This window comes from Rana temporaria, chromosome 13 (genome assembly GCF_905171775.1).
Source record: "Rana temporaria chromosome 13, aRanTem1.1, whole genome shotgun sequence".
NCBI lineage: Eukaryota > Metazoa > Chordata > Amphibia > Anura > Ranidae > Rana > Rana temporaria.
Genome location: NC_053501.1, coordinates 121,116,423 through 121,144,396, shown reverse-complemented (window position 1 = coordinate 121,144,396; position 27,974 = coordinate 121,116,423). Strand labels below are relative to the sequence as shown.

At 53.2% G+C, this 27,974-nt stretch overlaps 1 protein-coding gene across 5 annotated transcripts in view; it reads left to right on the top strand.

Annotated features, from left to right (window-relative positions):
- Positions 1–27,974, top strand: part of GON4L (gon-4 like) — a 69,121-nt gene that overhangs the window by 8,106 nt on the left and 33,041 nt on the right. For 3 of the 5 annotated variants that reach the window (XM_040332216.1, XM_040332215.1, XM_040332214.1), the window contains exons 2-7: positions 68–2,130; positions 3,662–3,760; positions 22,889–23,076; positions 23,704–23,778; positions 26,946–26,996; positions 27,069–27,119. In XM_040332216.1, the coding sequence (XP_040188150.1) occupies positions 138–2,130; positions 3,662–3,760; positions 22,889–23,076; positions 23,704–23,778; positions 26,946–26,996; positions 27,069–27,119 (2,457 nt within the window). In that variant the 5' untranslated portion in view covers positions 68–137. The remainder of the gene's footprint in view (positions 1–67; positions 2,131–3,661; positions 3,761–22,888; positions 23,077–23,703; positions 23,779–26,945; positions 26,997–27,068; positions 27,120–27,974) is intronic. The other 2 variants (XM_040332217.1, XM_040332218.1) reach the window with 2 other exon arrangements.

The following is a 27,974-nucleotide window of genomic DNA, read 5'->3' as shown; positions in this document are numbered from 1 at the left end:
GGAGGAATGGTTTGTAGGACACGCGTCGCTCTCTCTTGATGGGTTTCTTTGTTCTCTTCCTCTGCAGGGTGGGCGTGTCCCGTGTTCCACCATCCTGGACAGGAGCTCCCTTCAGGTCCTCTTAGCTGTTTCAGCCAATGGAGAGGTCGCCTGGAATAAAGTGTCGGATGTCTTCCAGGTCGGAGGTTCCCACCTCACAACACAAACCAGCCAGATACAGAAATGCCTCGGCGTCCAGCTCTGGGCCCCTCCCTGCCAGTCACAGGGCCCCTCCTCCACTAGCTGGCAATGTATCTGGAGGAAAACATGTCCTGATTACTGAAGTACTAAAACCTCCAGAGCCTCCCATTCCCCTCCAAAGGACTCCACAGACAGTTCCTGGAGCTCCTCACACCCAGCCTGGAAGAGACTTGCCTCCCCTTTCAGGAGGACCAGGGACAGGTCCTCTTGTCACCATGCAGAGGCAATCCCGGCCTAATCCATTGGCCACAAGGAAGGAAATCTCTCCCCCTGTAAATAAGAAAAGTTTGAGGACTGAACCACCTGGAGGCCACAACCTCTCCGAATGTGATTCCTCAGACTGTCCACACAGACCGTCCACCCCTCAGCCGTCAGATGAGACGCTCCGTGTACAGAATGGTGGGGAACAGAAACTCCCCCGAGGGGACGATGCCACCTCCCCCTCCATCCAGACTCCCCTAAGAACTGAGGCAGACCAGCCTAGACCCCAAACTCAATCCAGTCTCATAAGACCCATAATGGGATGTTCTCCAACCAGCGTCCAACGGAGAAATAACACGGATTCCTCTTCAACCAGCACCAGTCAGTCAACAGCCACCACCAAATCCTCTCCAAACGATCCCAATCCATTGAGACCCGCCGCCAAATCCTCTCCAACCGATCCCAATCCATTGAGACCCGCTGCCAAAACTGATATCAGTCAATGTAGACTGATCACCACAACCTCACCAACAACTGTTTCTGGTCAGTCGGGACCTACAGCTCAGTCTGCTCATATTACCGACTCTGTTCCACTCAGGCCCACCACCAGATCTCCACCGAGAACCGACTCTGTTCAGCTGAGACCCACCACCAGATCTCCACCGAGAACCGACTCCACTCAGCTGAGACCCACCACCAGATCTCCACCGAGAACCGATTCCGTTCAGCTGAGACCCACCACCAGATCTCCTCCAAGAACTGACTCTATACAGCTGAGACCCACCACCAGATCTCCACCGAGAACCGACTCCACTCAGCTGAGACCCACCACCAGATCTCCTCCAAGAACTGATTCCGCTCAGCTGAGGCCCACCACCAGATCTCCAAGAACTGATTCTGCTCAGCTGAGGCCCACCACCAGATCTCCTCCAAGAACCGACTTCGCTCAGCTGAGACCCACCACTAGATCTCCTCCAAGAACTGATTCCGCTCAGCTGAGACCCACCACCAGATCTCCTCTGAGAACTGATTCCGCTCAGCTGAGACCCACCACCAGATCTCCCCTGAGAACCGACTCCACTCAGCTGAGGCCCACCACCAGATCTCCTCCGAGAACCGCCTTTGCTCAGCTGAGACCCACCACCAGATCTCCTCCGAGAACTGATTCCGCTCAGCTGAGGCCCACCACCAGATCTCCTCCGAGAACCGACTCCGCTCAGCTGAGGCCCACCACCAGATCTCCTTCGAGAACCGACTCCGCTCAGCTGAAGCCCACCACCGGGTCTCCTCCAAGAACCGCCTTCGCTCAGCTGAGGCCCACCACTAGATCTCCTCCAAGAACTAATTCCGCTCAGCTGAAGCCCACCACCAGATCTCCTCCGAGAACTGACTCTATTCAGCCGAAGCCCACCACCAGATCTCCTCCGAGAACTGACTCTATTCAGCTGAAGCCCACCACCAGATCTCCTCAGAGATCCACCAAGTCTCAGAAAGGTGGGCGAAGGTCGGTGAAACGGCAGAATGAAGCTCCTCAGCCTAGTCCTGTTACTGACAGCGCTGTGAGGGTTTGTGATCAGAGTAATGAAGACAGTCTTGGCGGCAAACCTTCTACCCATAGTAAGGTTTCTCCAGGAGATTCACAGCAGCAATCTGTGGCCAAGCATGAAAAGACGCCCAACAGACTGGATGGTGAGTATTGTTCCGACACGTGTTCTGTGTAATACTCGCATGTCCCTGTGTAATACTCGCATGTCCCCGTGTAATACTCGCATGCCCCCGTGTAATACTCGCATGCCCCCGTGTAATACTCGCATGCCCCCGTGTAATACTCGCATGCCCCCGTGTAATACTCGCATGTCCCCGTGTAATACTCGCATGTCCCCGTGTAATACTCGCATGTCCCCGTGTAATACTCGCATGTCCCCGTGTAATACTCGCATGTCCCCGTGTAATACTCGCATGTCCCCGTGTAATACTCGCATGTCCCCGTGTAATACTCGCCTTGTCCCCGTGTAATACTCGCATGTCCCCGTGTAATACTCGCATGTCCCCGTGTTCCGTGTAATACTCCCATGTCCCCGTGTTCCGTGTAATACTCGCATGTCCCCGTGTAATACTCGCATGTCCCCGTGTAATACTCGCATGTCCCCGTGTTCCGTGTAATACTCGCATGTCCCCGTGTAATACTCGCATGTCCCCGTGTAATACTCGCATGTCCCCGTGTAATACTCGCATGTCCCCGTGTAATACTCGCATGTCCCCGTGTAATACTCGCATGTCCCCGTGTTCCGTGTAATACTCACCGTGTTCCGTGTAATACTCACCATGTCCCCGTGTTCCGTGTAATACTCACCATGTCCCCGTGTTCCGTGTAATACTCGCATGTCCCCGTGTAATACTCGCATGTCCCCGTGTAATACTCACATGTCCCCGTGTAATACTCGCATGTCCCCGTGTAATACTCGCATGTCCCCGTGTAATACTCGCATGTCCCCGTGTAATACTCGCATGTCCCCGTGTAATACTCGCATGTCCCCGTGTAATACTCGCATGTCCCCGTGTAATACTCGCATGTCCCCGTGTAATACTCGCATGTCCCCGTGTAATACTCGCATGTCCCCGTGTAATACTCGCCATGTAATACTCGCATGTCCCCGTGTAATACTCGCATGTCCCCGTGTAATACTCGCATGTCCCCGTGTAATACTCGCATGTCCCTGTGTAATACTCGCATGTCCCCGTGTAATACTCGCATGCCCCCGTGTAATACTCGCATGCCCCCGTGTAATACTCGCATGCCCCCGTGTAATACTCGCATGTCCCCGTGTAATACTCGCATGTCCCAGTGTAATACTCGCATGTCCCCGTGTAATACTCGCATGTCCCCGTGTAATACTCGCATGTCCCCGTGTAATACTCGCATGTCCCCGTGTAATACTCGCCTTGTCCCCGTGTAATACTCGCATGTCCCCGTGTTCCGTGTAATACTCACCATGTCCCCGTGTAATACTCGCATGTCCCCGTGTTCCCGTGTAATGCTCACCATGTCCCCGTGTAATACTCGCATGTCCCCGTGTAATACTCGCATGTCCCCGTGTTCCCGTGTAATACTCGCATGTCCCCGTGTAATACTCGCCTTGTCCCCGTGTAATACTCGCATGTCCCCGTGTTCCGTGTAATACTCACATGTCCCCGTGTCGTTTCTCTTCTTTGATTTCAGGGGACTGTGCCTCCCCCTGTAGTAATTCAACTCCCAGAAAGAGTCATCTTCCAGAGGAAGAAGATGGTGAGGAGGGTTCAGGACTCTTCATTCCTGTAGGTAAGGATCGGGAGTCACTGATGACTTCTGCTGTGTCTGATGTTGTGGCTTTATCCCTCTGCTCTATCAGTTGGCTTTGTTCCCCGTATTGTAGTGGCTCCATGTTGGGAGGGACCCTCTTCCCAGTATTGTAGTGGCTCCATGTTGGGAGGGACCCTCTTCCCCGTATTGTAGTGGCTCCATGTTGGGAGGGACCCTCTTCCCCGTATTGTAGTGGCTCCATGTTGGGAGGGACCCTCTTCCCAGTATTGTAGTGGCTCCATGTTGGGAGGGACCCTCTTCCCAGTATTGTAGTGGCTCCATGTTGGGAGGGACCCTCTTCCCAGTATTGTAGTGGCTCCATGTTGGGAGGGACCCTCTTCCCCGTATTGTAGTGGCTCCATGTTGGGAGGGACCCTCTTCCCAGTATTGTAGTGGCTCCATGTTGGGAGGGACCCTCTTCCCAGTATTGTAGTGGCTCCATGTTGGGAGGGACCCTCTTCCCAGTATTGTAGTGGCTCCATGTTGGAAGGGACCCTCTTCCCAGTATTGTAGTGGCTCCATGTTGGGAGGGACCCTCTTCCCCGTATTGTAATGGCTCCATGTTGGGAGGGACCCTCTTCCCAGTATTGTAGTGGCTCCATGTTGGGAGGGACCCTCTTCCCCGTATTGTAGTGGCTCCATGTTGGAAGGGACCCTCTTCCCAGTATTGTAGTGGCTCCATGTTGGAAGGGACCCTCTTCCCAGTATTGTAGTGGCTCCATGTTGGAAGGGACCCTCTTCCCAGTATTGTAGTGGCTCCATGTTGGGAGGGACCCTCTTCCCCGTATTGTAGTGGCTCCATGTTGGGAGGGACCCTCTTCCCCGTATTGTAGTGGCTCCATGTTGGAAGGGACCCTCTTCCCAGTATTGTAGTGGCTCCATGTTGGGAGGGACCCTCTTCCCAGTATTGTAGTGGCTCCATGTTGGGAGGGACCCTCTTCCCCGTATTGTAGTGGCTCCATGTTGGGAGGGACCCTCTTCCCAGTATTGTAGTGGCTCCATGTTGGGAGGGAACCTCTTCCCCGTATTGTAATGGCTCCATGTTGGGAGGGACCCTCTTCCCCGTATTGTAGTGGCTCCATGTTGGGAGGGACCCTCTTCCCAGTATTGTAATGGCTCCATGTTGGGAGGGACCCTCTTCCCCGTATTGTAATGGCTCCATGTTGGGAGGGACCCTCTTCCCCGTATTGTAGTGGCTCCATGTTGGGAGGGACCCTCTTCCCCGTATTGTAATGGCTCCATGTTGGGAGGGACCCTCTTCCCCGTATTGTAGTGGCTCCATGTTGGGAGGGACCCTCTTCCCAGTATTGTAATGGCTCCATGTTGGGAGGGACCCTCTTCCCCGTATTGTAGTGGCTCCATGTTGGGAGGGACCCTGTGACGGTATTGGTATAAAAATCCCCGTCAAGCATTCCCTTCTCCCCATACAAGAACATCCCCTCCTGGAATCGCCATAATAAGCCACACATGAGTCCAGGCTTACTGCTAGAACAAGACAGAGTTTAATGTTATAACACACAGCTTATATGTAATTTCCAAAACTGTTACAATGACAAATCTCCGCCCCCCTCACACTGGGGCCTCCATACAGATGATTAGGCAGACACGACGGAGTTGTACTGAATACATTAACTAGACCGCTCGACCCCGCATATAGAGAGATAATTACCACACTGGAGCAATCAGAATAATTAACACAAGCCACTTAAACACAGATCTCCTTCACACAACACAATAGATCAATTAACCTTTAGAAATAGTGAGGGGACATTAGCACGTCAATAGCCTGTTAGCCGAGGACTGAATTACACAGGGCAAGCAGGGAGCATTAAACTGAGACATATAGGCAAATGCATCACAATGGCCCCCCTTTTCTCTTTCGTTCATAGACGGACACAGCCTTCATTGACCTTAGGGTTATGCTTCTTCCTACCAGGAGATTTAGGCAGAATTCTACAGCACTTAAGGTGTTAAAAACTTTCCTTCATGCTGCTCCTCCCAGGGGGCGTGGCTCCCCCAGGCATAACCCACACCCTGCTTTAGCAGCCTCATACCACCGTGGGCCCGTGTGTTGTTAGGGGGACTGTGTTGTTACTCTGGGGGGTGCTGCTGTGTGCTGCTGTGTTCTATGAGGTAATTTTTACCTCAGACAGCGGCCGTCTTGGAAATCTCCTTGGTAACGCTGTGATTCTTTTCTGAGGTAACAGACAAAGCAGTCAGGGCTGCTGTGTTCTATGAGGTAATTTTTACCTCAGACAGCGGCCGTCTTGGAAATCTCCTTGGTAACGCTGTGATTCTTTTCTGAGGTAACAAAGCAGTCAGTGCTGCTGTGTTCTATGAGGTAATTTTTACCTCAGACAGCGGCCGTCTTGGAAATCTCCTTGGTAACGCTGTGATTCTTTTCTGAGGTAACAGACAAAGCAGTCAGTGCTGCTGTGTTCTATGAGGTAATTTTTACCTCAGACAGCGGCCGTCTTGGAAATCTCCTTTGGTAACGCTGTGATTCTTTTCTGAGGTAACAAAGCAGTCAGTGCTGCTGTGTTCTATGAGGTAATTTTTACCTCAGACAGCGGCCGTCTTGGAAATCTCCTTGGTAACGCTGTGATTCTTTTCTGAGGTAACAGACAAAGCAGTCAGTGCTGCTGTGTTCTATGAGGTAATTTTTACCTCAGACAGCGGCCGTCTTGGAAATCTCCTTGGTAACGCTGTGATTCTTTTCTGAGGTAACAAAGCAGTCAGTGCTGCTGTGTTCTATGAGGTAATTTTTACCTCAGACAGCGGCCGTCTTGGAAATCTCCTTGGTAACGATGTGATTCTTCCCTGAGATGACTCGGCACAGCCTCTGGTCAGTTTTAGTGCTGTTACAGTTTTAGTGCTGTGAATCTTCCATGAGGTGAATACACATCACAGTCAGCACATCAGAGCACACCTGAGGTTTTTCAGCTCCCTCTGCAGCTGGGTGGGGTGGTGAATACCGGGGGCCCCCATGCTCTGCAATAGCAGCAAGGAGGTGACCAGTGGGGTTTTTTTGTCCTGCCTTGCAGGGTGGGTGACTCAGCGCTGACACTATGGAACTCAAGCTATGCCTGAGTTAACCCTTAATGCCCCTTCCCCTGCCACATCTGTTATGTTGGCTGTCCTGGGTTTCTTGCCAGGTTTGAAGCAGCTAGTGCCCGGATGGGGGGTAAAAAAGCGCCCCCTCCATGAAGCCTGCTTCTGGGGATGACACAGAATCGCTGTTTTTTTCTGGTTCTGTTATGTCAGAGGCTGCGGGTTTTAACCCTTATGGATAGTGAGGATGACTGCTGCAGTCAGTTGCTGGCAAGAATTTGTTGGAGCTCTTGTTTCTGCGGTGCGTGAGGCTCTAAAAATTGAGGATGTGGCGGAGACACCTCCGTGTCAGTACCAGCAGACTACCACGCATCGCTGAAGTGTTTCCTTGTGTTCCTTATTTGGACTATATGTTATACAAGGTGTTATATCCTCTGTGTTGTGAGGGACACAAGACTCTGGGCTGGAACAATGGATGTTTATTCAGTACAGCCTGTACACTGCAACATGCATCTCAGGACATTACATATCACTCTGCTTCCTACATGTGGTCTCTCTAAGATGGCTACTATGCCCCTTGACCCTTGTCATCACTGCTGGGTGGAGCCAGCCTTAAAGTGCCAGTACATGTGAAACCCTTCAGGTATAACACCTTCCATCCATCCCTAAAAAAAAACAAAAAACAAAAAAAAAAAAACACAACAAAACAATAACAGGCACAAAACATTAACTGCTAACTGTCCAATAACAGTCCTCCAAACACAGGAGAATTACGGGACTTCAAGCTTGCGGGGTTAATATGTCATCGGATCACTTCCGTCGGCCCCGTCGAAAGTCTCGTAACCGCTCTTGCAACTGAAACCGGTCAGGAGGGCGACAGTGTCGTTGAGGCCGGGCATCCAGCGATTCGGGACCGGAGGATACTGGGCTGGCCGGAATGGGTACCGGCAGGGCCAAGAAGGGATCCCCCAGCTCAGAGGGTAAACAGACCTCCGGACCAGAGCTGGAGGGCTCTGTTGGAGCTGAGTTCAAAAGTTCAGAGTCCCCACAATCATCAGTCTCTGTGCATCCTGATTCGCTGGGAGCAGATCCTTGAGACACTGGTGGTTCAGCTGGCATCAGGGATTCGGGCAGTTGAGAACGAGGACGCAGTTGGTCCGCATGACGTCTGCAAATGGAACCATCTTCCAGGCGGACCTTGTACATCTTGGGTCCCAAGGTCTCTGCAATGACAGCAGGAAGCCAACGGGTGTTGGAAGCCCCATAAGATCGGGCCCATACCTTTTGTTGGGCTGTGAATCGGGGGAGCTCATTGTGTTGGACCATCTTGTCTTGGGACTGTAGTACATGTTCCTGGACTGTTTGAGGGCGGAGCATATCCAAAACAGTCCATGGCTGCCGCCCCAGAAGGAGTTCTGCTGGAGTTTTCCCAGTGGTTGCATGTGGTGTGTTTCTGTAAGCAGAAAGGAAGGAGTCCAGCTGCTGGGGTGACAGGGACTGTTGTTTACTTGCAGCCACTGTAGCTTTGAAATAGCGTTTAAAAGTCTGCACAAACCGCTCTGCTTGACCATTTGTAGCCGGGTGGTAAGGTGCGGTCAACTTGTGCTTGATGTTGTGGGCAGTCAGGAAATGCTGAAACTCCTGACTGGTGAATTGTGCACCGTTGTCTGTGACGATTTCTCTGGGGTATCCAAACGTAGCAGCGAGATGTAACAGTATGGAAACCGTTGCCTTAGTCGTTGGCTGAGGTACAGGAATGACCTCAGGCCACTTTGAATGGGCGTCCACTATGATCAAGAAGGTGTGTCCTCTGATCGGGCCTGCAAAGTCCAAGTGTAGGCGAAACCAAGGAACCGTGGGCCAAGTCCAGGGCTGGACGCACCCTCGAGGAGGGTCTCTTGCCGTTTGTGCACATCCAGCACAAGCATTCACATATGTTGTGATATCTGAGTCTAGGTTTGGCCACCACACATAGCCTCTGGCCTTTTGTTTCATACGTGTGCTCCCGGGATGACCAGTATGTAGCAAGTCCAGAATGTGTCTCCGGAGGGTCTGTGGAATGATCACTCGGTCTCCCCATAAAACACAGTTGCCAGCCACAGTTAATTCCATACGCCTACGGAAATAAGGTTCATACTCCTGTGTGACAGTTGCAGGCCAACCGGAACGTACCCAGGAGAGTATTGTTTTCAGAAAGGTATCCTTGTTTGTATGGGCTGCTATCTCCCCAGAAGACAAGAAGGACAGGCTGGTGTAACGACAACTCTTGACCGGTGGAGAAGAGTCCATGGACCTCCCTGTCAGTCGGGACATAGCGTCCGCATTAGCATTGGCATCATGACCACGATACTGAATTTTGTAGCTGTATGCCCCCAAGAATAGGGCATAGCGTTGGAGGCGGGCCGCAGTAGTCTGGGAGATGCCTTTGTCAGGGCTAAAGATCTGAAGGAGTGGTTTATGGTCCGTCAGTATGGTGAATTCCCTACCATACAGGTAAAGATGAAACTTCTTAATTGCCCATATCAGCGCAAGAGCCTCTTTGTCAATGTGTGAGTAATTGCTTTCTGCTTTTGTCAAAGACCTGGAGGCAAATGCCACTGGTTTTTCTGACCCATCTGGTAAGATGTGAGATAGTACCGCCCCCAGACCATAGGGTGAGGCATCACAAGCCAAGGTGAGAGGCTTCTGGAGGTCATAGTGCACGAGCATGCGTGACGCCAACAGCTTCCGCTTAGAAACTTCAAAAGCACGTTGGCATGCAGCCGACCAGTCCCATCTGGAGTGTTTCTCCAAAAGCTTGTTCAACGGAAACAAGGTGTGTGCCAGATCTGGCAGGAATTTGTGGTAATAGTTCAGCAAGCCAAGGTATGATCGCAGCTGCTGGACGTTGGTTGGGGCTGGAGCTTTGACTAAAGCATCAACCTTGGCTTCCGTGGTGTGTATACCTTCTGCATCCACAAGGTGGCCACAAAACTCCAATTTAGGCACCATGAATTGGCATTTTGCTAAGTTCACTTTCAGGCCCTGTTCTTGGAGTCTCGCCAACACAAGCTCCACATTCTGCTTGTGTTCCTGGTCGGTCCGTCCTGTAATGAGCATGTCATCTAGCAGGCACTGAGTGAAAGGAATGTCCGCCAAAATCTCATCCATTTTTCGTTGCCAAATGGCTGGGGCAGAGGCTACCCCAAACACCATCCGATTATATTGATACAGTCCCTTGTGGGTGTTGATGGTCAGAAACTTGCGGGAAGAAGGATGGACCTCAAATTGTAAATATGCTTGTTTGAGATCAAGCTTGGTGAACTTTTGACCTCCTGCAAGAGAGGCAAAAATGTCATCTACTCTGGGTAGGGGATACTGGTCTATTTCCAGTTGAGAGTTCAGTGCCATGCGGAAATCGCCACAAATGCGCAAGTCCCCATTCGATTTCTTTACCGGTACAACTGGTGATGCCCACTCACTGTGCTCTACCTTTGAGATGACACCTTGTTCCTCCAGCCGACTTAGTTCTGCTTCCACACCTGCTCGGAGTGCGAAAGGTACTGTCCGAGCTTTGAAGAACTTAGGCTGAGCGTTGGGTTTCAGCTTGAGTCTCACACAGTCATGCTTTATTTTTCCCAACTGGTCATCAAAAATCTTTGGGAACCGCTGCTTCAGGGACACCACCCATCCCTCATTATCTCCTAATGGAATGGTAACGGTGTTACAGGGACTTATGGCGATGTCTGGCATACCAAAGTGAGCAATCCAGTCTCTCCCAAAGAGAGGGGGTCCCCCATTTTCTAGGATATATAATGGCAGTCTCTTTGTCTGACCCTTGTACAATACCTTTACTTTTGCGTAACCCAGTGGGTGGAGTATCTGTTTTGAGTATGTCTGCAGTTTGATTGGTGTTGGGCGGACAGTTCTTCGGGTCTTAAGTTGTCTCCATTGTTTCTGGGTGATAACTGAAACTGCTGCTCCTGTGTCTACATCCATCCTGAGTTTCTTTCCCTCAACGGTTACATCTACAGTCATTGCGGAGGGTGCTGAATGCATATGATGTATGTCTAACCTGTGGAGCACAGCCTCATCCTCTGACTCAGATGATGATGTATATCTTCCCACCATATATGTCTTAGTCTTGGGGTTCAGAGGTTGTTTATCTCGCACCTTCTTGCTACGGCAAACTCGTTTCAGATGGCCGGTCCTACCGCAATTATGACAGGTCTGATCCTTAAACCGGCAGACTTTGTGGTCATGGTCTGTATTGCCACAACGGTAGCAAGCTGACCCCCGGCTTGGTGGGGGTCTGTATTCCCACAACGGTAGCAAGCTGACTCCCGGCTTGGTGGGGGTCTGTATTTCCAGTTTGCAGCAGTTGGCTTGACTGCTGTTCTGAAAACTTCCTGCTTCACCTCTTCCCTTCTGCTCTGGGGGTTCAATTCCTCTGTATCTTTCACAGCCATTTCCATCACTGAAGCTATCTCAATTGCCTTTGTAAGGGTAAGGTCTTTCTCTGTTAACAGTCTCTTTTGTGTTGACTCACAATTCAGTCCCATGACAAACTTATCTCTCAGTGCAGTAGGTAGGTAGTCCCCAAAAGAACAGGTCGAGGCTAGTCTGCGAAGGGCGAGCACATAAACTTTAATCTCTTCACCTGTCTGCTGCCGCCTCTGATAGAAGCGAAATCTTTCTGCAATCTCTAATGGTTTAGGCTGGAAGTGATCCTCTAGCAGTGTCAGCAGCTCTGCCAATGTCTTAGCTGCTGGTTTTACAGGGGAAAGCAGATCCCTAAGAGTGTCATATGTCTTGGCCCCAACCACTGTCAGAAACACTGCTACTTGCCTGTTGTCTGGGATGGCATTTGCACTGAAATACTGTTCCAGCCTCTCAACCCAGGAACTCCAGGATGTCTGTTCTCCATCAAACTCACTTAATGTCCCGATTAATGACATTTTCCTGCTGGGATCTGTGATTGCTTTTATCCAGGTGACAATCCACAATGTCTTTGTCTCTCTCTCAGACTGATAGACACTTTGTAAATCCCATCCTCGTCGCCACTGTTATATCCTCTGTGTTGTGAGGGACACAAGACTCTGGGCTGGAACAATGGATGTTTATTCAGTACAGCCTGTACACTGCAACATGCATCTCAGGACATTACATATCACTCTGCTTCCTACATGTGGTCTCTCTAAGATGGCTACTATGCCCCTTGACCCTTGTCATCACTGCTGGGTGGAGCCAGCCTTAAAGTGCCAGTACATGTGAAACCCTTCAGGTATAACACAAGGAATGGGATGCACCGCAAAAAGTTTGTCAAAAAACTTTGCAACCCGTTACCCCCATTGAGGGGGGCTTTAAAAAAAAAAAAAAAAAAAAAAAGTAGGTCTCTCCTCCGCCAGTGGACCCCCCTGTGTCCAGACTGCGCAAGGCCACCACATTGCCTGTGGAAGGGGCTCCTGCATTTCAGGATCCCGCTGATAGGAGAGTGGAGGCCGTGGCCCGCTCCCTATTCACGGTGGTGGGTTCGGCGGTGAGGCCGGCTCTGGCCGGGGCCCTGGCAGGCCCCGACTAAAAGGGCGAAGCTCCTGCTGCAGGAGCTGGAAGAAGGACCTCTAAGGTGGCCTTGGTGATCACCGTTAAGGGTGAACGGTCCTTTTGGGTCTTCCCTGACTGGCATCATTGAGGATGCCACAGGTGGTAAGCGCATGCTGTTCCCACGGTTTGGGAAGGGCTAGGGACCTCGCCCTGTGCAAGGACCCTCCTTGCCTACCTCCGAGCGTTTTTTTCGCTCGCCCTGTGCGGTGGGGGTAGGTCTACATGGTGCTTGAATCCCCGCTGCGGGGTAGCAGCGCACCGGATACCGCATGCCTAACAAGTCTGCGGACATACCTGCTTCCGCCTGAAGGTCTGCTCCCGCCCGTGTCTCGGGTGGGAGACTGGCTTCGCATTGCGAAGTGTTTTCCTTGGGGTACAAGATTGAGTTTCTCTCTTGTCTGCCAAACAGGTTTTTTCCCTCCGGCTTCTGGCCTCCTCCGGTTCGCCGGTTGACTCCGTCAGGGGCTGTCCAGGATCTTCTGGTCAGGGGAGTGATTGTGCCAGTTCCCTCGTTGGAACGGTCTCTGGGTTTTACTCCATTCTGTTTGTGTCCCCATGGAGGATGGGGCCCGGTTGATCCTGGGCCTCAAGTCCCTCGTTTTGTTTTGCCAGGTTTTTCTGGCATCCTTGGATGTCATGAACGTGTACCTGCATATCCTCAAACCACCAGAGATTCTGTGCTTTGCGGTCGGGGGGGACCATTTTCAATGGTGTCCTTCCCATTCGGCGGGTTTTCGCCAAGGTGCTCGTACCGATACTGGCCCGGCTGTGACAGCGGGGGGTTTGTTATCATGGGATGTCTGGACGACATTCTCCTACGAGCTTCTTCGAGCTCTGCATTGGTGGAGCCGTGTCTATCACGTGTCAGGCTCTCCGAGTGTTCGGCTGGTTTCTGGATTGTCCTGAAATCAGGGTTGATTCCGTCTCAGGGATACCTGAGACTGGTCCTGGATTCCTCCGGGGCGGGAGTGTTTTTCTCCTAGCGGAAAAACTTCAGACTCTGCTATCTGCTGTGCAGCAGTTGCCGACCCAGAAGCGGTCATCTCTGCGATTCTGCAGGAAGGTTCTGGGTCAGTTGGTAGCCTCTTTCGAGGCGGTTCCGTATGCCCAATTCCACGCCAGGGTACTACGGAGGGAACTGCTGTCACGATGGGACTAGCTTCCGTCATCTCTGGATTACCAGATTCAGTTGAGTCATCTGATCATGTCTCCCCTGGTATGGTGGCTGGCGTTTCCGGTGCTTCGGGCCGGAAAGTCATTTTTCTGCAGGCCACTGGACAGTGGTCACGACGGATGCCAGCCTCTCCGGTTGGGGAGGGGCGCTTGGGGCACCCAGTCAGCCCAGGGGCACTGGACTCAGGTGGAGTCCTGCCTACTGATCAACGTTCTGGAGCTCCGAGCAATCAAGCTTTGCCTTACCAGGTGGTCCCTGGATCTACAGGGCCGACCGGTCAGGATCCTGTCCGATAACACCACGTCCGTGGCGTAGGTTGATCATCAGGGAGGCACACGGAGTTCTGTTGCAGCGACGGGGGTCGCGCGCATCCTTTCGGTGGGCCGAAGGGTCCGTTCCGGCTCTATCGGCCGGGTAAATTCCGGGAATACGGAATTGGCTAGCCGACTACCTAAGTCGCACTGCACTGGGCCAAGGAGAGTGGTCTCTCCACCCGCAGGTGTTTCGGGGTCTGTGCCGAAAGTGGGGCACTCCGGACGTGGACCTTCTAGCGTCCCGTCTCTATATCGGTAGGTGCCACGGTTCGTGGCCAGGTTTAAGGACCCGTGGGCGGACGCGTCAGAGTAGAAGCTGTAGGGATTCTATCGGTCCTGATTGCCCCAGATTGGCCGCGTCGCTTCTGGTACGCGGACCAGGTGCGTCTGCTGGCAGACGCCCCCTAGCGTCTTCCCCTGGGAATTGATTTTCTGTTACAGGGTCCAATCTTCCACCCTGTTTCACAGCCACCGGCCTTAGCGGCGTGGCTGTTGAGAGCCAGGGGCTTAAGGACCGAGGCCTATTGGGCTCGGTGGTCTCTACCGTGCTGCCTGCACGGAGGTCTACCTCACGTAGGTTTTTTCCTCATACATGGAAGGCCTACTTCTCTGTGTGTGGGGAGATGAACTGGCACTCTCGTACATGCGTTGTGTACAGGATTCTGCTGTCTTCGCAGCAGGGAGTGGTTCAGGCTCTCGCCTTACGTACGGTTAGGAGCCAGATTTCTGCTCTGGCTGTTTTTTACTTGCAGCGACCCTTGGCATAGCACTCCTGGGTGCGTGCGTTGGGTCAGGGGGTCTGGCAGGTGGCCCCTCCGGTGCGCCCTCCATTACCCCCATGGGACTTGAATTTAGTCTTTTCAGTGCTTCGGGATGCTCCCTTTGAGGACATTCGGGAGGTTTTTTGTTTTATTGTCACAAAAGGTGATTTTATTTCTGGTAGCAATTACCTCGATCAGACGGGTGTCTGTCTGTTCTGGTGGCCTTGTCTTGCAAGGCTCCCTGCTTGGTCATCCGTAAGGATGAGGTGGTGCTGCGGCCGCAGCCGTTTTTCTCCCTAAGGTCGTTTCGGCTTTTCACTTGGATGTGGACATTGTTCTTCCATCCTTGTGTCCTCAGCCGAAGAACCCGAAGGAGGCCACTTTACATTCTTTGGATGTGGTTCGGGCCCTTCGAGTTTACTTGTCGGCGACAGCTCCGTTCCGGATGTCGGACTCGCTGTTCGTGTCTGTGTCCGGTCCCAGTAAGGGCCTGGCAGTTTCGTCGGCCACCATTTCCAGGTGGATCCGACGGATTGTGCTTCAGGCCTATGCCCTGAAGGGCGGGCGCCCCCCTTTCGGGTCACGGCGCATTCGACCAGGGCGATCGGGGCCTCTTGGGCTTCCGACACCAAGCCTCTGTGTTACTGGTGTGTAAGGCTGCGACCTGGTCGTCGGTCCACGCTTTTTCAAAGTTTTATATGGTGGATGTGAGTGCATCTTCGGATGCCTCCATTGGCCGCAGGGTGTTACAGGCGGCAGTTTAAGGTTGGAGTTCCTCCGTTGAGTAACTCCGGTTTTTGTTTGGGGTGTAACCTGTTTTTGCTGTGTTATTTTTCCCACCCCTCGAATTTTTTTGACACTGCTTGGGGACGTCCCTAAGGTCAATGAAGGCTGTGTCCGTCTATGAACGAAAGAGAAAAAAGGATTTTTGTACTCACCGTAAAATCCATTTCTCTGAGTTCATAGACGGACACAGCACCCACCCCTCCTTTGTTTGTACTGCTTGTTACGAACTGAGGCTGCTAAAGCAGGGTGTGGGTTATGCCTGGGGGAGCCACGCCCCCTGGGAGGAGCAGCATGAAGGAAAGTTTTTAACACCTTAAGTGCTGTAGAATTCTGCCTAAATCTCCTGGTAGGAAGAAGCATAACCCTAAGGTCAATGAAGGCTGTGTCCGTCTATGAACTCAGAGAAATGGATTTTACGGTGAGTACAAAAATCCTTTTTTTCTCCCTGCTCCAGCAAACCCGGTTGGACCTTCCCTGGTCCAGTAGGGTTGACGGGTTCAGAGCTTTTAGTCCGAGGTTAACTCCGTTTGGCGTGACTGACCTCCCTTGGCAACTGCTTCAGACTCAGGTATGCCACCGGGTCGTCAGATCACACGCCGGTCAGTCCCCAAGTCTTTGTGCGATCTGCAGAGTCACCAGAAGTCAGTGTGAAGACGGCGAATGGGTCTGTGCGCCGCCATCTAGGTGTCCCGCTATGGGAGGGGCAGGTTATGGCTCTGAAGTGACAATCACAGGAGATTCATAAAAAGTTAAATTTGTTGAAATGCTGTAGCACTGGTACTCAGAGGTCGGGGGGGGGGGGGATCAGTGCCCCATAGGGTCAGCCACCCTCTGCTCCCTCCGCAGCCGCCGGTTCTCCTCTTTGAGCTTCTCCAGCTCCATCTCCAGTTCATGGAGCCTGGGGGGGTCAGCCCGCTGTGACCTCAGGTGGTTGTTCTCCTCCTCCATGCGGCTTATGCACTCCTCTAGCTCTATGTACTCACGGATCAGCTCCTGCTTGCTCATGTTCTGCAGGCTCTCCACGTGGTCCTTCATCATCAGGAACTGGGTGGTGGTGTAAGGGGCCACCGGTGGGCCCTTGGCGAACATCTCGGCCCGCATCTGGGTCGCCCGCTGCGACTCCCTCTCCTCCAGTCGCTTCTTATCCTCCCAGGTCAGCTTGTTATACGGCTTCCAGGACCTCTTCTTCTTGGGGGGTAGCCGGCGGTGCCTCTTTCTGCCCAGCTCCCACCAGGGCCCCTCCGGCTCATGGCTGTCGCCCATGACCAGCTGACAATGGTGTTCCCTGTTGTCCGTAATACCAGATTGTACCGTGAGGGCTTCGTAAGGGTGTCCAATGGTTCTTCCTGACCCAGCTCCTGGGGATCCCAAGCCGAGTCTACACAATGGGCTGCTGCTGGTGGGCGGTACCCAGGTTGAGACCAATTTGACCTGGTGTTGTCGTTCATGGGGCAATTCTGCTTGAAGTGACCCAACTGTTTGCACCGGAAGCAGCGTTGTTCGTTGTCCTCCTGGCGTGGGTAGCGAGGGCTAGATGTCACCGGTCTGTTAGGAGGTTGGTATCTAGCGGCTGGTGGGTGTGAGGGCGCCGTTGGTCGTGGAGGTTGTACCCGTGGTGTGACCTGGTTTGTCTTGCGAGTATCCGCATATTCATCCGCCAACTTCGCGGCCTCTGGTAGAGTCATGGGCCTGCGATCTCTCACCCAATCCTTGACGTCCGTCTGGATGTGATTGTAAAATTGCTCCAGGAGCATTAGTTGCAAAATGTCCTCTGCGGTGGTGGCCTGGCTGCTGTTAACCCAGTTAGAGGCCGACAGGGATAACTGGCATGCCCATTCCGCATAAGAGTCTTTCGTGGTTTTGCGTGAGTCCCTGAACTTCTGTCGGTGGGACTCTGGGGTTACTGCATAACGAGCCAGGAGCGCTTCTTTAACCCGGGCGTAGCTATGGATATCCTGATCTGGCACGGTCCGGAAAGCATCAGAAGCTTTGCCTGACAGTTTGCCTGACAATATTGCAACCCACTCTCCTCTAGCTATTCGGTGCAGGTTACATTGTCGCTCAAAATCTGCCAGGTAGTTATCAATCTCACAGTCCTTTTCATCAAAAGCTTTAAAAGCGCTAAATGGAATCTTCCTTGCGTCTGCTGTGCTGTACTCACTGTTCGGAGAAGGTGCCGCTGCTTGTTGGACTGCTGCCAGTTTTAACTGTAGCTCTGCATCTCTTATTTGTTTATCCTTCTGTAGTTCTGCGTCTCTTATTTGTTTATCCTTCTGTAGTTTTGCGTTTACTAACAGGTCCATCACTCTCAGCACCACATCCGGCGTTGGGTTCGGGCCGAACCATGCTAGCTTCTCTCTCATTAGCTTGTTGGCTGGCGATTCCTCCTGAATCACTGGTGTCTCCATCTCTTGTACTGCTGGCGTTGCTGCAATCCCGTCCTCCTGGTCTAGCTCCATTGATTCTGCTATGATGACCCGCTTGGTTTTGTTGCTAGCAATCCTTCCACGAACTTCCAGTAGTTCTTCCAGTGTCTGCTTGGAATCCGGGTGTAAAGGGGAATAGAAGGGAAAATCCCACTGCTACCAACCAGTTGTGACGGTATTGGTATGATATCCCCGTCAAGCATTCCCTTCTCCCCATACAAGAACATCCCCTCCTGGAATCGCCATAATAAGCCACACATGAGTCCAGGCTTACTGCTAGAACAAGACAGACTTTAATGTTATAACACAGAGCTTATATGTCATTTCCAAAACTGTTACAATGACAAATCTCCGCCCCCCTCACACTGGGGCTTCCATACAGATGATTAGGCAGACACGACGGAGTTGTACTGAATACATTAACTAGACCGCTCGACCCCGCATATAGAGAGATAATTACCACACTGGAGCAATCAGAATAATTAACACAAGCCACTTAAACACAGATCTCCTTCACACAACACAATAGATCAATTAACCTTTAGAAATAGTGAGGGGACATTAGCACGTCAATAACCTGTTAGCCGAGGACTGAATCACACAGGGCAAGCAGGGAGAATTAAACTGAGACATATAGGCAAATGCATCACAGACCCTCTTCCCTGTATTGTAGTGGCTCCATGTTGGAAGGGACCCTCTTCCCAGTATTGTAGTGGCTCCATGTTGGGAGGGACCCTCTTCCCCGTATTGTAGTGGCTCCATGTTGGAAGGGACCCTCTTCCCCGTATTGTAGTGGCTCCATGTTGGGAGGGACCCTCTTCCCAGTATTGTAGTGGCTCCATGTTAGGAGGGACCCTCTTCCCCGTATTGTAATGGCTCCATGTTGGGAGGGACCCTCTTCCCAGTATTATAGTGGCTCCATGTTGGAAGGGACCCTCTTCCCAGTATTGTAGTGGCTCCATGTTGGGAGGGACCCTCTTCCCCGTATTGTAATGGCTCCATGTTGGGAGGGACCCTCTTCCCAGTATTGTAATGGCTCCATGTTGGGAGGGACCCTCTTCCCAGTATTGTAGTGGCTCCATGTTGGAAGGGACCCTCTTCCCCGTATTGTAGTGGCTCCATGTTAGGAGGGACCCTCTTCCCAGTATTGTAGTGGCTCCATGTTGGGAGGGACCCTCTTCCCCGTATTGTAGTGGCTCCATGTTGGGAGTGACCCTCTTTGTTCCCCTGTATTGTAGTGGCTCCATGTTGGGAGGGGCCCTCTTTGGTCCCTGTATTGTAGTGGCTCCATGTTGGGAGTGGCCCTCTTTGGTCCCTGTATTGTAGTGGCTCCATGTTGGGAGGGGCCCTCTTTGTTCCCCTGTATTGTAGTGGCTCCATGTTGAGAGTGACCCTCTTTGGTCCCCGTATTGTAGTGGCTCCATGTTGGGAGGGGCCCTCTTTGGTCCCTGTATTGTAGTGGCTCCATGTTGGGAGGGACCCTCTTTGGTCCTTGTATTGTAGTGGCTCCATGTTGGGAGTGACCCTCTTTGTTCCCCTGTATTTTAGTGGCTCCATGTTGGGAGGGGCCCTCTTTGTTCTTCGTATTGTAGTGGCTCCATGTTGGGAGGGGCCCTCTTTGTTCCCCTGTATTGTAGTGGCTTCATGTTGGGAGGGGCCCTCTTTGTTCCCCTGTATTGTAGTGGCTCCATGTTGGGAGGGGCCCTCTTTGTTCCCCTGTATTGTAGTGGCTCCATGTTGGGAGGGACCCTCTTTGGTCCTTGTATTGTAGTGGCTCCATGTTGGGAGTGACCCTCTTTGTTCCCCTGTATTGTAGTGGCTCCATGTTGGGAGGGGCCCTCTTTGGTCCCTGTATTGTAGTCGCTCCATGTTGGGAGGGGCCCTCTTTGTTCCTTGTATTGTAGTGGCTCCATGTTGGGAGGGGCCCTCTTTGTTCCCCTGTATTGTAGTGGCTCCATGTTGGGAGGGGCCCTCTTTGTTCCCCTGTATTGTAGTGGCTCCATGTTGGGAGGGACCCTCTTCCCCTGTATTGTAGTGGCTCCATGTTGGGAGGGGCCCTCGTTGTTCCCCTGTATTGTAGTGGCTCCATGTTGGGAGGGGCCCTCTTCCCCTGTATTGTAGTGGCTCCATGTTGGGAGGGGCCCTCTTTGTTCCCCTGTATTGTAGTGGCTCCATGTTGGGAGGGGCCCTCTTTGTTCCCCTGTATTGTAGTGGCTCCATGTTGGGAGGGGCCCTCTTTGGTCCTTGTATTGTAGTGGCTCCATGTTGGGAGGGACCCTCTTTGGTCCCCGTATTGTAGTGGCTCCATGTTGGGAGGGGCCCTCTTTGGTCCCTTGTATTGTAGTGGCTCCATGTTGGGAGGGGCCCTCTTTGGTCCCCCGTATTGTAGTGGCTCCATGTTGAGAGTGACCCTCTTTGGTCCCCGTATTGTAGTGGCTCCATGTTGGGAGGGGCCCTCTTTGTTCCCCTGTATTGTAGTGGCTCCATGTTGGGAGGGGCCCTCTTTGTTCCTTGTATTGTAGTGGCTCCATGTTGGGATGGGCCCTCTTTGTTCCCCTGTATTGTAGTGGCTCCATGTTGGGAGGGACCCTCTTCCCCGTATTGTAGTGGCTCCATGTTGGGAGGGACCCTCTTCCCCGTATTGTAGTGGCTCCATGTTGGGAGGGACCCTCTTCCCCGTATTGTAGTGGCTCCATGTTGGGAGTGACCCTCTTCCCCTGTATTGTAGTGGCTCCATGTTGGGAGTGACCCTCTGTCCCTGTATTGTAGTGGCTCCATGTTGGGAGGGGCCCTCTTTGGTCCCCTGTATTGTAGTGGCTCCATGTTGGGAGGGGCCCTCTTTGGTCCCCTGTATTGTAGTGGCTCCATGTTGGGAGGGGCCCTCTTTGTTCCCCTGTATTGTAGTGGCTCCATGTTGGGAGGGACCCTCTTCCCCTGTATTGTAGTGGCTCCATGTTGGGAGTGACCCTCTGTCCCTGTATTGTAGTGGCTCCATGTTGGGAGGGACCCTCTTTGGTCCCCGTATTGTAGTGGCTCCATGTTGGGAGGGGCCCTCTTTGTTCCCCTGTATTGTAGTGGCTCCATGTTGGGAGGGGCCCTCTTTGTTCCTTGTATTGTAGTGGCTCCATGTTGGGATGGGCCCTCTTTGTTCCCCTGTATTGTAGTGGCTCCATGTTGAGAGTGACCCTCTTTGGTCCCTGTATTGTAGTGGCTCCATGTTGGGAGGGACCCTCTTCCCCTGTATTGTAGTGGCTCCATGTTGGGAGGGACCCTCTTCCCCTGTATTGTAGTGGCTCCATGTTGGGAGTGGCCCTCTTTGTTCCCCTGTATTGTAGTGGCTCCATGTTGGGAGGGGCCCTCTTTGGTCCTTGTATTGTAGTGGCTCCATGTTGGGAGGGGCCCTCTTTGGTCCTTGTATTGTAGTGGCTCCATGTTGGGAGGGGCCCTCTTTGTTCCCCTGTATTGTAGTGGCTCCATGTTGGGAGGGGCCCTCTTTGTTCCTTGTATTGTAGTGACTCCATGTTGGGATGGGCCCTCTTTGGTCCCTGTATTGTAGTGGCTCCATGTTGGGAGGGACCCTCTTCCCCTGTATTGTAGTGGCTCCATGTTGGGAGTGGCCCTCTTTGGTCCCTGTATTGTAGTGGCTCCATGTTGGGAGGGGCCCTCTTTGGTCCTTGTATTGTAGTGGCTCCATGTTGGGATGGGCCCTCTTTGGTCCTTGTATTGTAGTGGCTCCATGTTGGGAGGGGCCCTCTTTGGTCCTTGTATTGTAGTGGCTCCATGTTGGGATGGGCCCTCTTTGGTCCTTGTATTGTAGTGGCTCCATGTTGGGAGGGACCCTCTTCCCCGTATTGTAGTGGCTCCATGTTGGGAGGGACCCTCTTCCCCGTATTGTAGTGGCTCCATGTTGGGAGGGACCCTCTGTCCCTGTATTGTAGTGGCTCCATGTTGGGAGGGGCCCTCTTTGGTCCTTGTATTGTGGCTCCATGTTGGGAGGGGCCCTCTTTGGTCCCCGTATTGTAGTGGCTCCATGTTGGGAGGGGCCCTCTTTGTTCCCCTGTATTGTAGTGGCTCCATGTTGGGAGGGGCCCTCTTTGTTCCTTGTATTGTAGTGGCTCCATGTTGGGATGGGCCCTCTTTGTTCCCCTGTATTGTAGTGGCTCCATGTTGGGAGGGACCCTCTTCCCCGTATTGTAGTGGCTCCATGTTGGGAGGGACCCTGTGACGGTATTGTAGTGGCTCCATGTTGGGAGGGACCCTCTTCCCCTGTATTGTAGTGGCTCCATGTTGGGAGTGACCCTCTGTCCCTGTATTGTAGTGGCTCCATGTTGGGAGTGGCCCTCTTTGGTCCCTGTATTGTAGTGGCTCCATGTTGGGAGGGGCCCTCTTTGGTCCTTGTATTGTAGTGGCTCCATGTTGGGATGGGCCCTCTTTGGTCCTTGTATTGTAGTGGCACCATGTTGGGAGGGGCCCTCTTTGGTCCTTGTATTGTGGCTCCATGTTGAGAGTGACCCTCTTTGGTCCTTGTATAGTGGCTCCATGTTGGTAGTGGCCCTCTTTGGTCCCCTGTATTGTAGTGGCTCCATGTTGGGAGGGACCCTCTTCCCCTGTATTGTAGTGGCTCCATGTTGGGAGGGGCCCTCTTTGTTCCCCTGTATTGTAGTGGCTCCATGTTGGGAGTGGCCCTCTTTGGTCCTTGTATAGTGGCTCCATGTTGGTAGTGGCCCTCTTTGGTCCCCTGTATTGTAGTGGCTCCATGTTGGGAGGGGCCCTCTTTGGTCCTTGTATTGTAGTGGCTCCATGTTGGGAGGGGCCCTCTTCCCCTGTATTGTAGTGGCTCCATGTTGGGAGGGGCCCTCTTTGGTCCCCGTATTGTAGTGGCTCCATGTTGGGATGGGCCCTCTTTGGTCCTTGTATTGTAGTGGCTCCATGTTGGGAGGGGCCCTCTTTGGTCCTTGTATTGTGGCTCCATGTTGGGAGTGACCCTCTGTCCCCCTCTTTTCTTGTGACAGATGAGGAGGAGTCAAGTGATGAGAGGAAGAAGAGGAAGCGGCTTCCAGGTAAGAAGAGGAGAGAGAACAGGCCGGAGGATGACGCCCCCCCGGTATCAAGCGACCAGGACCAGGATCTGGAAAGAGCCCTGGAGGATGGAGCCAAACAGCACAACCTCACTGTGGTCAATGTCCGCAACATCCTACATGTGAGTCACCCCCTTCCTGATAAATCAATGCAGCCCCCCCCCCCCGGGTGCACCAGCTGATATCTACATATGGAGCAAAGGTCACGGGTCCTAAGGTTGGGGGGGGTATGCAAGATGCCTTAGGGTTGTGGCGGGGGCCATATAAGGCGGTGCTTACGGTTTGGAGGGGGCATGTAAGGTGCCTCGGGGGGGGGCTCCTTTTTTATATTCTAATGATAACAGAAATCCCCCAAATGATCCTGATGAAGAGTCCCTCCCCCCCCCGGAATGTTCGGTACACACAATGTGACACACACAGGAGGTTCCTTTCCCACATCTCTTGTGTCTGTGTATAAATAGTCAGAGTTTTGTTGGCTCTCACGTTGATGGACTGAGCATGCTCGATACCAATCCATGGGGAGCAGAAAAGAACTGTCAAAAGACCTGCGTACCAAGGGAATGGAAATTTATAAGGATGGAAAAGGATAAGTGTGATGGGTCCTGCCTCAGTCATGGGGGACATCTAATGTGCTTCAGGGGGGGTTGTTGTCATTGTGGATCCAGGGAGAAATGTCTACACCTACATATGGCAGAAGGGTGGGAGGTGTTGTAGACTTTGGTCCATCATGTCTGGTTGTGTCTCTGCAGGAAGTGATTACCAATGAGCATGTCGTGGCCATGATGAAAGCCGCCATTAACGAGACGGAAGGTCTGCCTCTCTTTGTAAGTGTTCCCTCCCCCCCCCCCCCCCCCCCGGTCATGTACCCTCTTCCTGTATACCAGGATCCCCCCTGGAGTAGTTCACCTCCCCCAGTCATGTACCCTCTTCCTGTATACCAGGATCCCCCCTGGAGTAGTTCACCTCCCCCAGTCATGTACCCTCTTCCTGTATACCAGGATCCCCCCTGGAGTAGTTCACCTCCCCCGGTCATGTACCCTCTTCCTGTATACCAGGATCCCCCCTGGAGAAGTTCACCTCCCCCAGTCATGTACCCTCTTCCTGTATACCAGGATCCCCCCTGGAGTAGTTCACCTCCCCCAGTCATGTACCCTCTTCCTGTATACCAGGATCCCCCCTGGAGTAGTTCACCTCCCCCAGTCATGTACCCTCTTCCTGTATACCAGGATCCCCCCTGGAGTAGTTCACCTCCCCTGGTCATGTACCCTCTTCCTGTATACCAGGATCCCCCCTGGAGTAGTTCACCTCCCCCGGTCATGTACCCTCTTCCTGTATACCAGGATCCCCCCTGGAGTAGTTCACCTCCCCCAGTCATGTACCCTCTTCCTGTATACCAGGATCCCCCCTGGAGTAGTTCACCTCCCCCAGTCATGTACCCTCTTCCTGTATACCAGGATCCCCCCCTGGAGTAGTTCACCTCCCCCAGTCATGTACCCTCTTCCTGTATACCAGGATCCCCCCTGGAGTAGTTCACCTCCCCCAGTCATGTACCCTCTTCCTGTATACCAGGATCCCCCCTGGAGTAGTTCACCTCCCCCAGTCATGTACCCTCTTCCTGTATACCAGGATCCCCCCTGGAGTAGTTCACCTCCCCCAGTCATGTACCCTCTTCCTGTATACCAGGATCCCCCCTGGAGTAGTTCACCTCCCCTGGTCATGTACCCTCTTCCTGTATACCAGGATCCCCCCTGGAGTAGTTCACCTCCCCCGGTCATGTACCCTCTTCCTGTATACCAGGATCCCCCCTGGAGTAGTTCACCTCCCCCAGTCATGTACCCTCTTCCTGTATACCAGGATCCCCCCTGGAGTAGTTCACCTCCCCCAGTCATGTACCCTCTTCCTGTATACCAGGATCCCCCCTGGAGTAGTTCACCTCCCCCAGTCATGTACCCTCTTCCTGTATACCAGGATCCCCCCTGGAGTAGTTCACCTCCCCAGTCATGTACCCTCTTCCTGTATACCAGGATCCCCCCTGGAGTAGTTCACCTCCCCCAGTCATGTACCCTCTTCCTGTATACCAGGATCCCCCCTGGAGTAGTTCACCTCCCCCAGTCATGTACCCTCTTCCTGTATACCAGGATCCCCCCTGGAGTAGTTCACCTCCCCCAGTCATGTACCCTCTTCCTGTATACCAGGATCCCCCCTGGAGTAGTTCACCTCCCCCGGTCATGTACCCTCTTCCTGTATACCAGGATCCCCCCTGGAGTAGTTCACCTCCCCCGGTCATGTACCCTCTTCCTGTATACCAGGATCCCCCCTGGAGTAGTTCACCTCCCCCGGTCATGTACCCTCTTCCTGTATACCAGGATCCCCCCTGGAGTAGTTCACCTCCCCCAGTCATGTACCCTCTTCCTGTATACCAGGATCCCCCCTGGAGTAGTTCACCTCCCCCGGTCATGTACCCTCTTCCTGTATACCAGGATCCCCCCTGGAGTAGTTCACCTCCCCCGGTCATGTACCCTCTTCCTGTATACCAGGATCCCCCCTGGAGTAGTTCACCTCCCCCGGTCATGTACCCTCTTCCTGTATACCAGGATCCCCCCTGGAGTAGTTCACCTCCCCCAGTCATGTACCCTCTTCCTGTATACCAGGATCCCCCCTGGAGTAGTTCACCTCCCCCGGTCATGTACCCTCTTCCTGTATACCAGGATCCCCCCTGGAGTAGTTCACCTCCCCCGGTCATGTACCCTCTTCCTGTATACCAGGATCCCCCCTGGAGTAGTTCACCTCCCCCGGTCATGTACCCTCTTCCTGTATACCAGGATCCCCCCTGGAGTAGTTCACCTCCCCCGGTCATGTACCCTCTTCCTGTATACCAGGATCCCCCCTGGAGTAGTTCACCTCCCCCGGTCATGTACCCTCTTCCTGTATACCAGGATCCCCCCTGGAGTAGTTCACCTCCCCCAGTCATGTACCCTCTTCCTGTATACCAGGACCCCCCCTGGAGTAGTTCACCTCCCCCGGTCATGTACCCTCTTCCTGTATACCAGGATCCCCCCTGGAGTAGTTCACCTCCCCCGGTCATGTACCCTCTTCCTGTATACCAGGATCCCCCCTGGAGTAGTTCACCTCCCCCAGTCATGTACCCTCTTCTTGTATACCAGGATCCCCCCTGGAGTAGTTCACCTCCCCCAGTCATGTACCCTCTTCCTGTATACCAGGATCCCCCCTGGAGTAGTTCACCTCCCCCGGTCATGTACCCTCTTCCTGTATACCAGGATCCCCCCTGGAGTAGTTCACCTCCCCCAGTCATGTACCCTCTTCCTGTATACCAGGATTCCCCCTGGAGTAGTTCACCTCCCCCAGTCATGTACCCTCTTCCTGTATACCAGGATCCCCCCTGGAGTAGTTCACCTCCCCCAGTCATGTACCCTCTTCCTGTATACCAGGATCCCCCCTGGAGTAGTTCACCTCCCCCAGTCATGTACCCTCTTCCTGTATACCAGGATCCCCCCTGGAGAAGTTCACCTCCCCCAGTCATGTACCCTCTTCCTGTATACCAGGATCCCCCCTGGAGTAGTTCACCTCCCCTGGTCATGTACCCTCTTCCTGTATACCAGGATCCCCCCTGGAGTAGTTCACCTCCCCCAGTCATGTACCCTCTTCTTGTATACCAGGATCCCCCCTGGAGTAGTTCACCTCCCCCGGTCATGTACCCTCTTCCTGTATACCAGGATCCCCCCTGGAGTAGTTCACCTCCCCCGGTCATGTACCCTCTTCCTGTATACCAGGATCCCCCCTGGAGTAGTTCACCTCCCCCGGTCATGTACCCTCTTCCTGTATACCAGGATCCCCCCTGGAGTAGTTCACCTCCCCCAGTTCTCTTGGTACACATGACTTCTTTCAGCAATCCGCCATTGCTGTCACTGTGCATACTAATAAAGTTTTATAGATTAAAAAATATAAAATTCTCATCTGTTTTGTTTCCCAGGAGCCAAAAATGACCCGATCCAAACTGAAGGAGGTGGTGGAGAAGGGAGTGGTGAGTACATGGAGGGTGTATAGAAGGGGTGAGGGTACATGGAGGGTGTATATAACATGTGCTTCCCTTCAGGTCATACCCACCTGGAATCTTTCTCCAATCAAGAAAGCCAACAAAGTTCAGGTGAGAGTTGTATATTGTCCTACTCCCTTTCTATCTCCCTCTCCCTCCTCTCCCATTCCGTCTCCATCCTCTCCCATTCCCTCTCCCTCCTCTCCCATTCCGTCTCCCTCCTCTCCCATTCCGTCTCCCTCCTCTCCCATTCCCTCTCCCTCCTCTCCCATTCCGTCTCCCTCCTCTCCCATTCCCTCTCCCTCCTCTCCCATTCCCTCTCCCTCCTCTCCCATTCCCTCTCCCTCCTCTCCCATTCCGTCTCCATCCTCTCCCATTCCGTCTCCCTCCTCTCCCATTCCGTCTCCCTCCTCTCCCATTCCCTCTCCCTCCTCTCCCATTCCCTCTCCCTCCTCTCCCATTCCGTCTCCCTCCTCTCCCATTCCGTCTCCATCCTCTCCCATTCCGTCTCCCTCCTCTCCCATTCCGTCTCCCTCCTCTCCCATTCTGTCTCCCTCCTCTCCCATTCCGTCTCCCTCCTCTCCCATTCCCGTCTCCCTCCTCTCCCATTCCCTCTCCCTCCTCTCCCATTCCCTCTCCATCCTCTCCCATTCCGTCTCCCTCCTCTCCCATTCCGTCTCCCTCCTCTCCCATTCCGTCTCCCTCCTCTCCCATTCCGTCTCCCTCCTCTCCCATTCCCGTCTCCCTCCTCTCCCATTCCCGTCTCCCTCCTCTCCCATTCCCGTCTCCCTCCTCTCCCATTCCGTCTCCCTCCTCTCCCATTCCGTCTCCCTCCTCTCCCATTCCGTCTCCCTCCTCTCCCATTCCCTCTCCCTCCTCTCCCATTCCGTCTCCCTCCTGTCCCATTCCGTCTCCCTCCTCTCCCATTCCGTCTCCCTCCTGTCCCATTCCGTCTCCCTCCTGTCC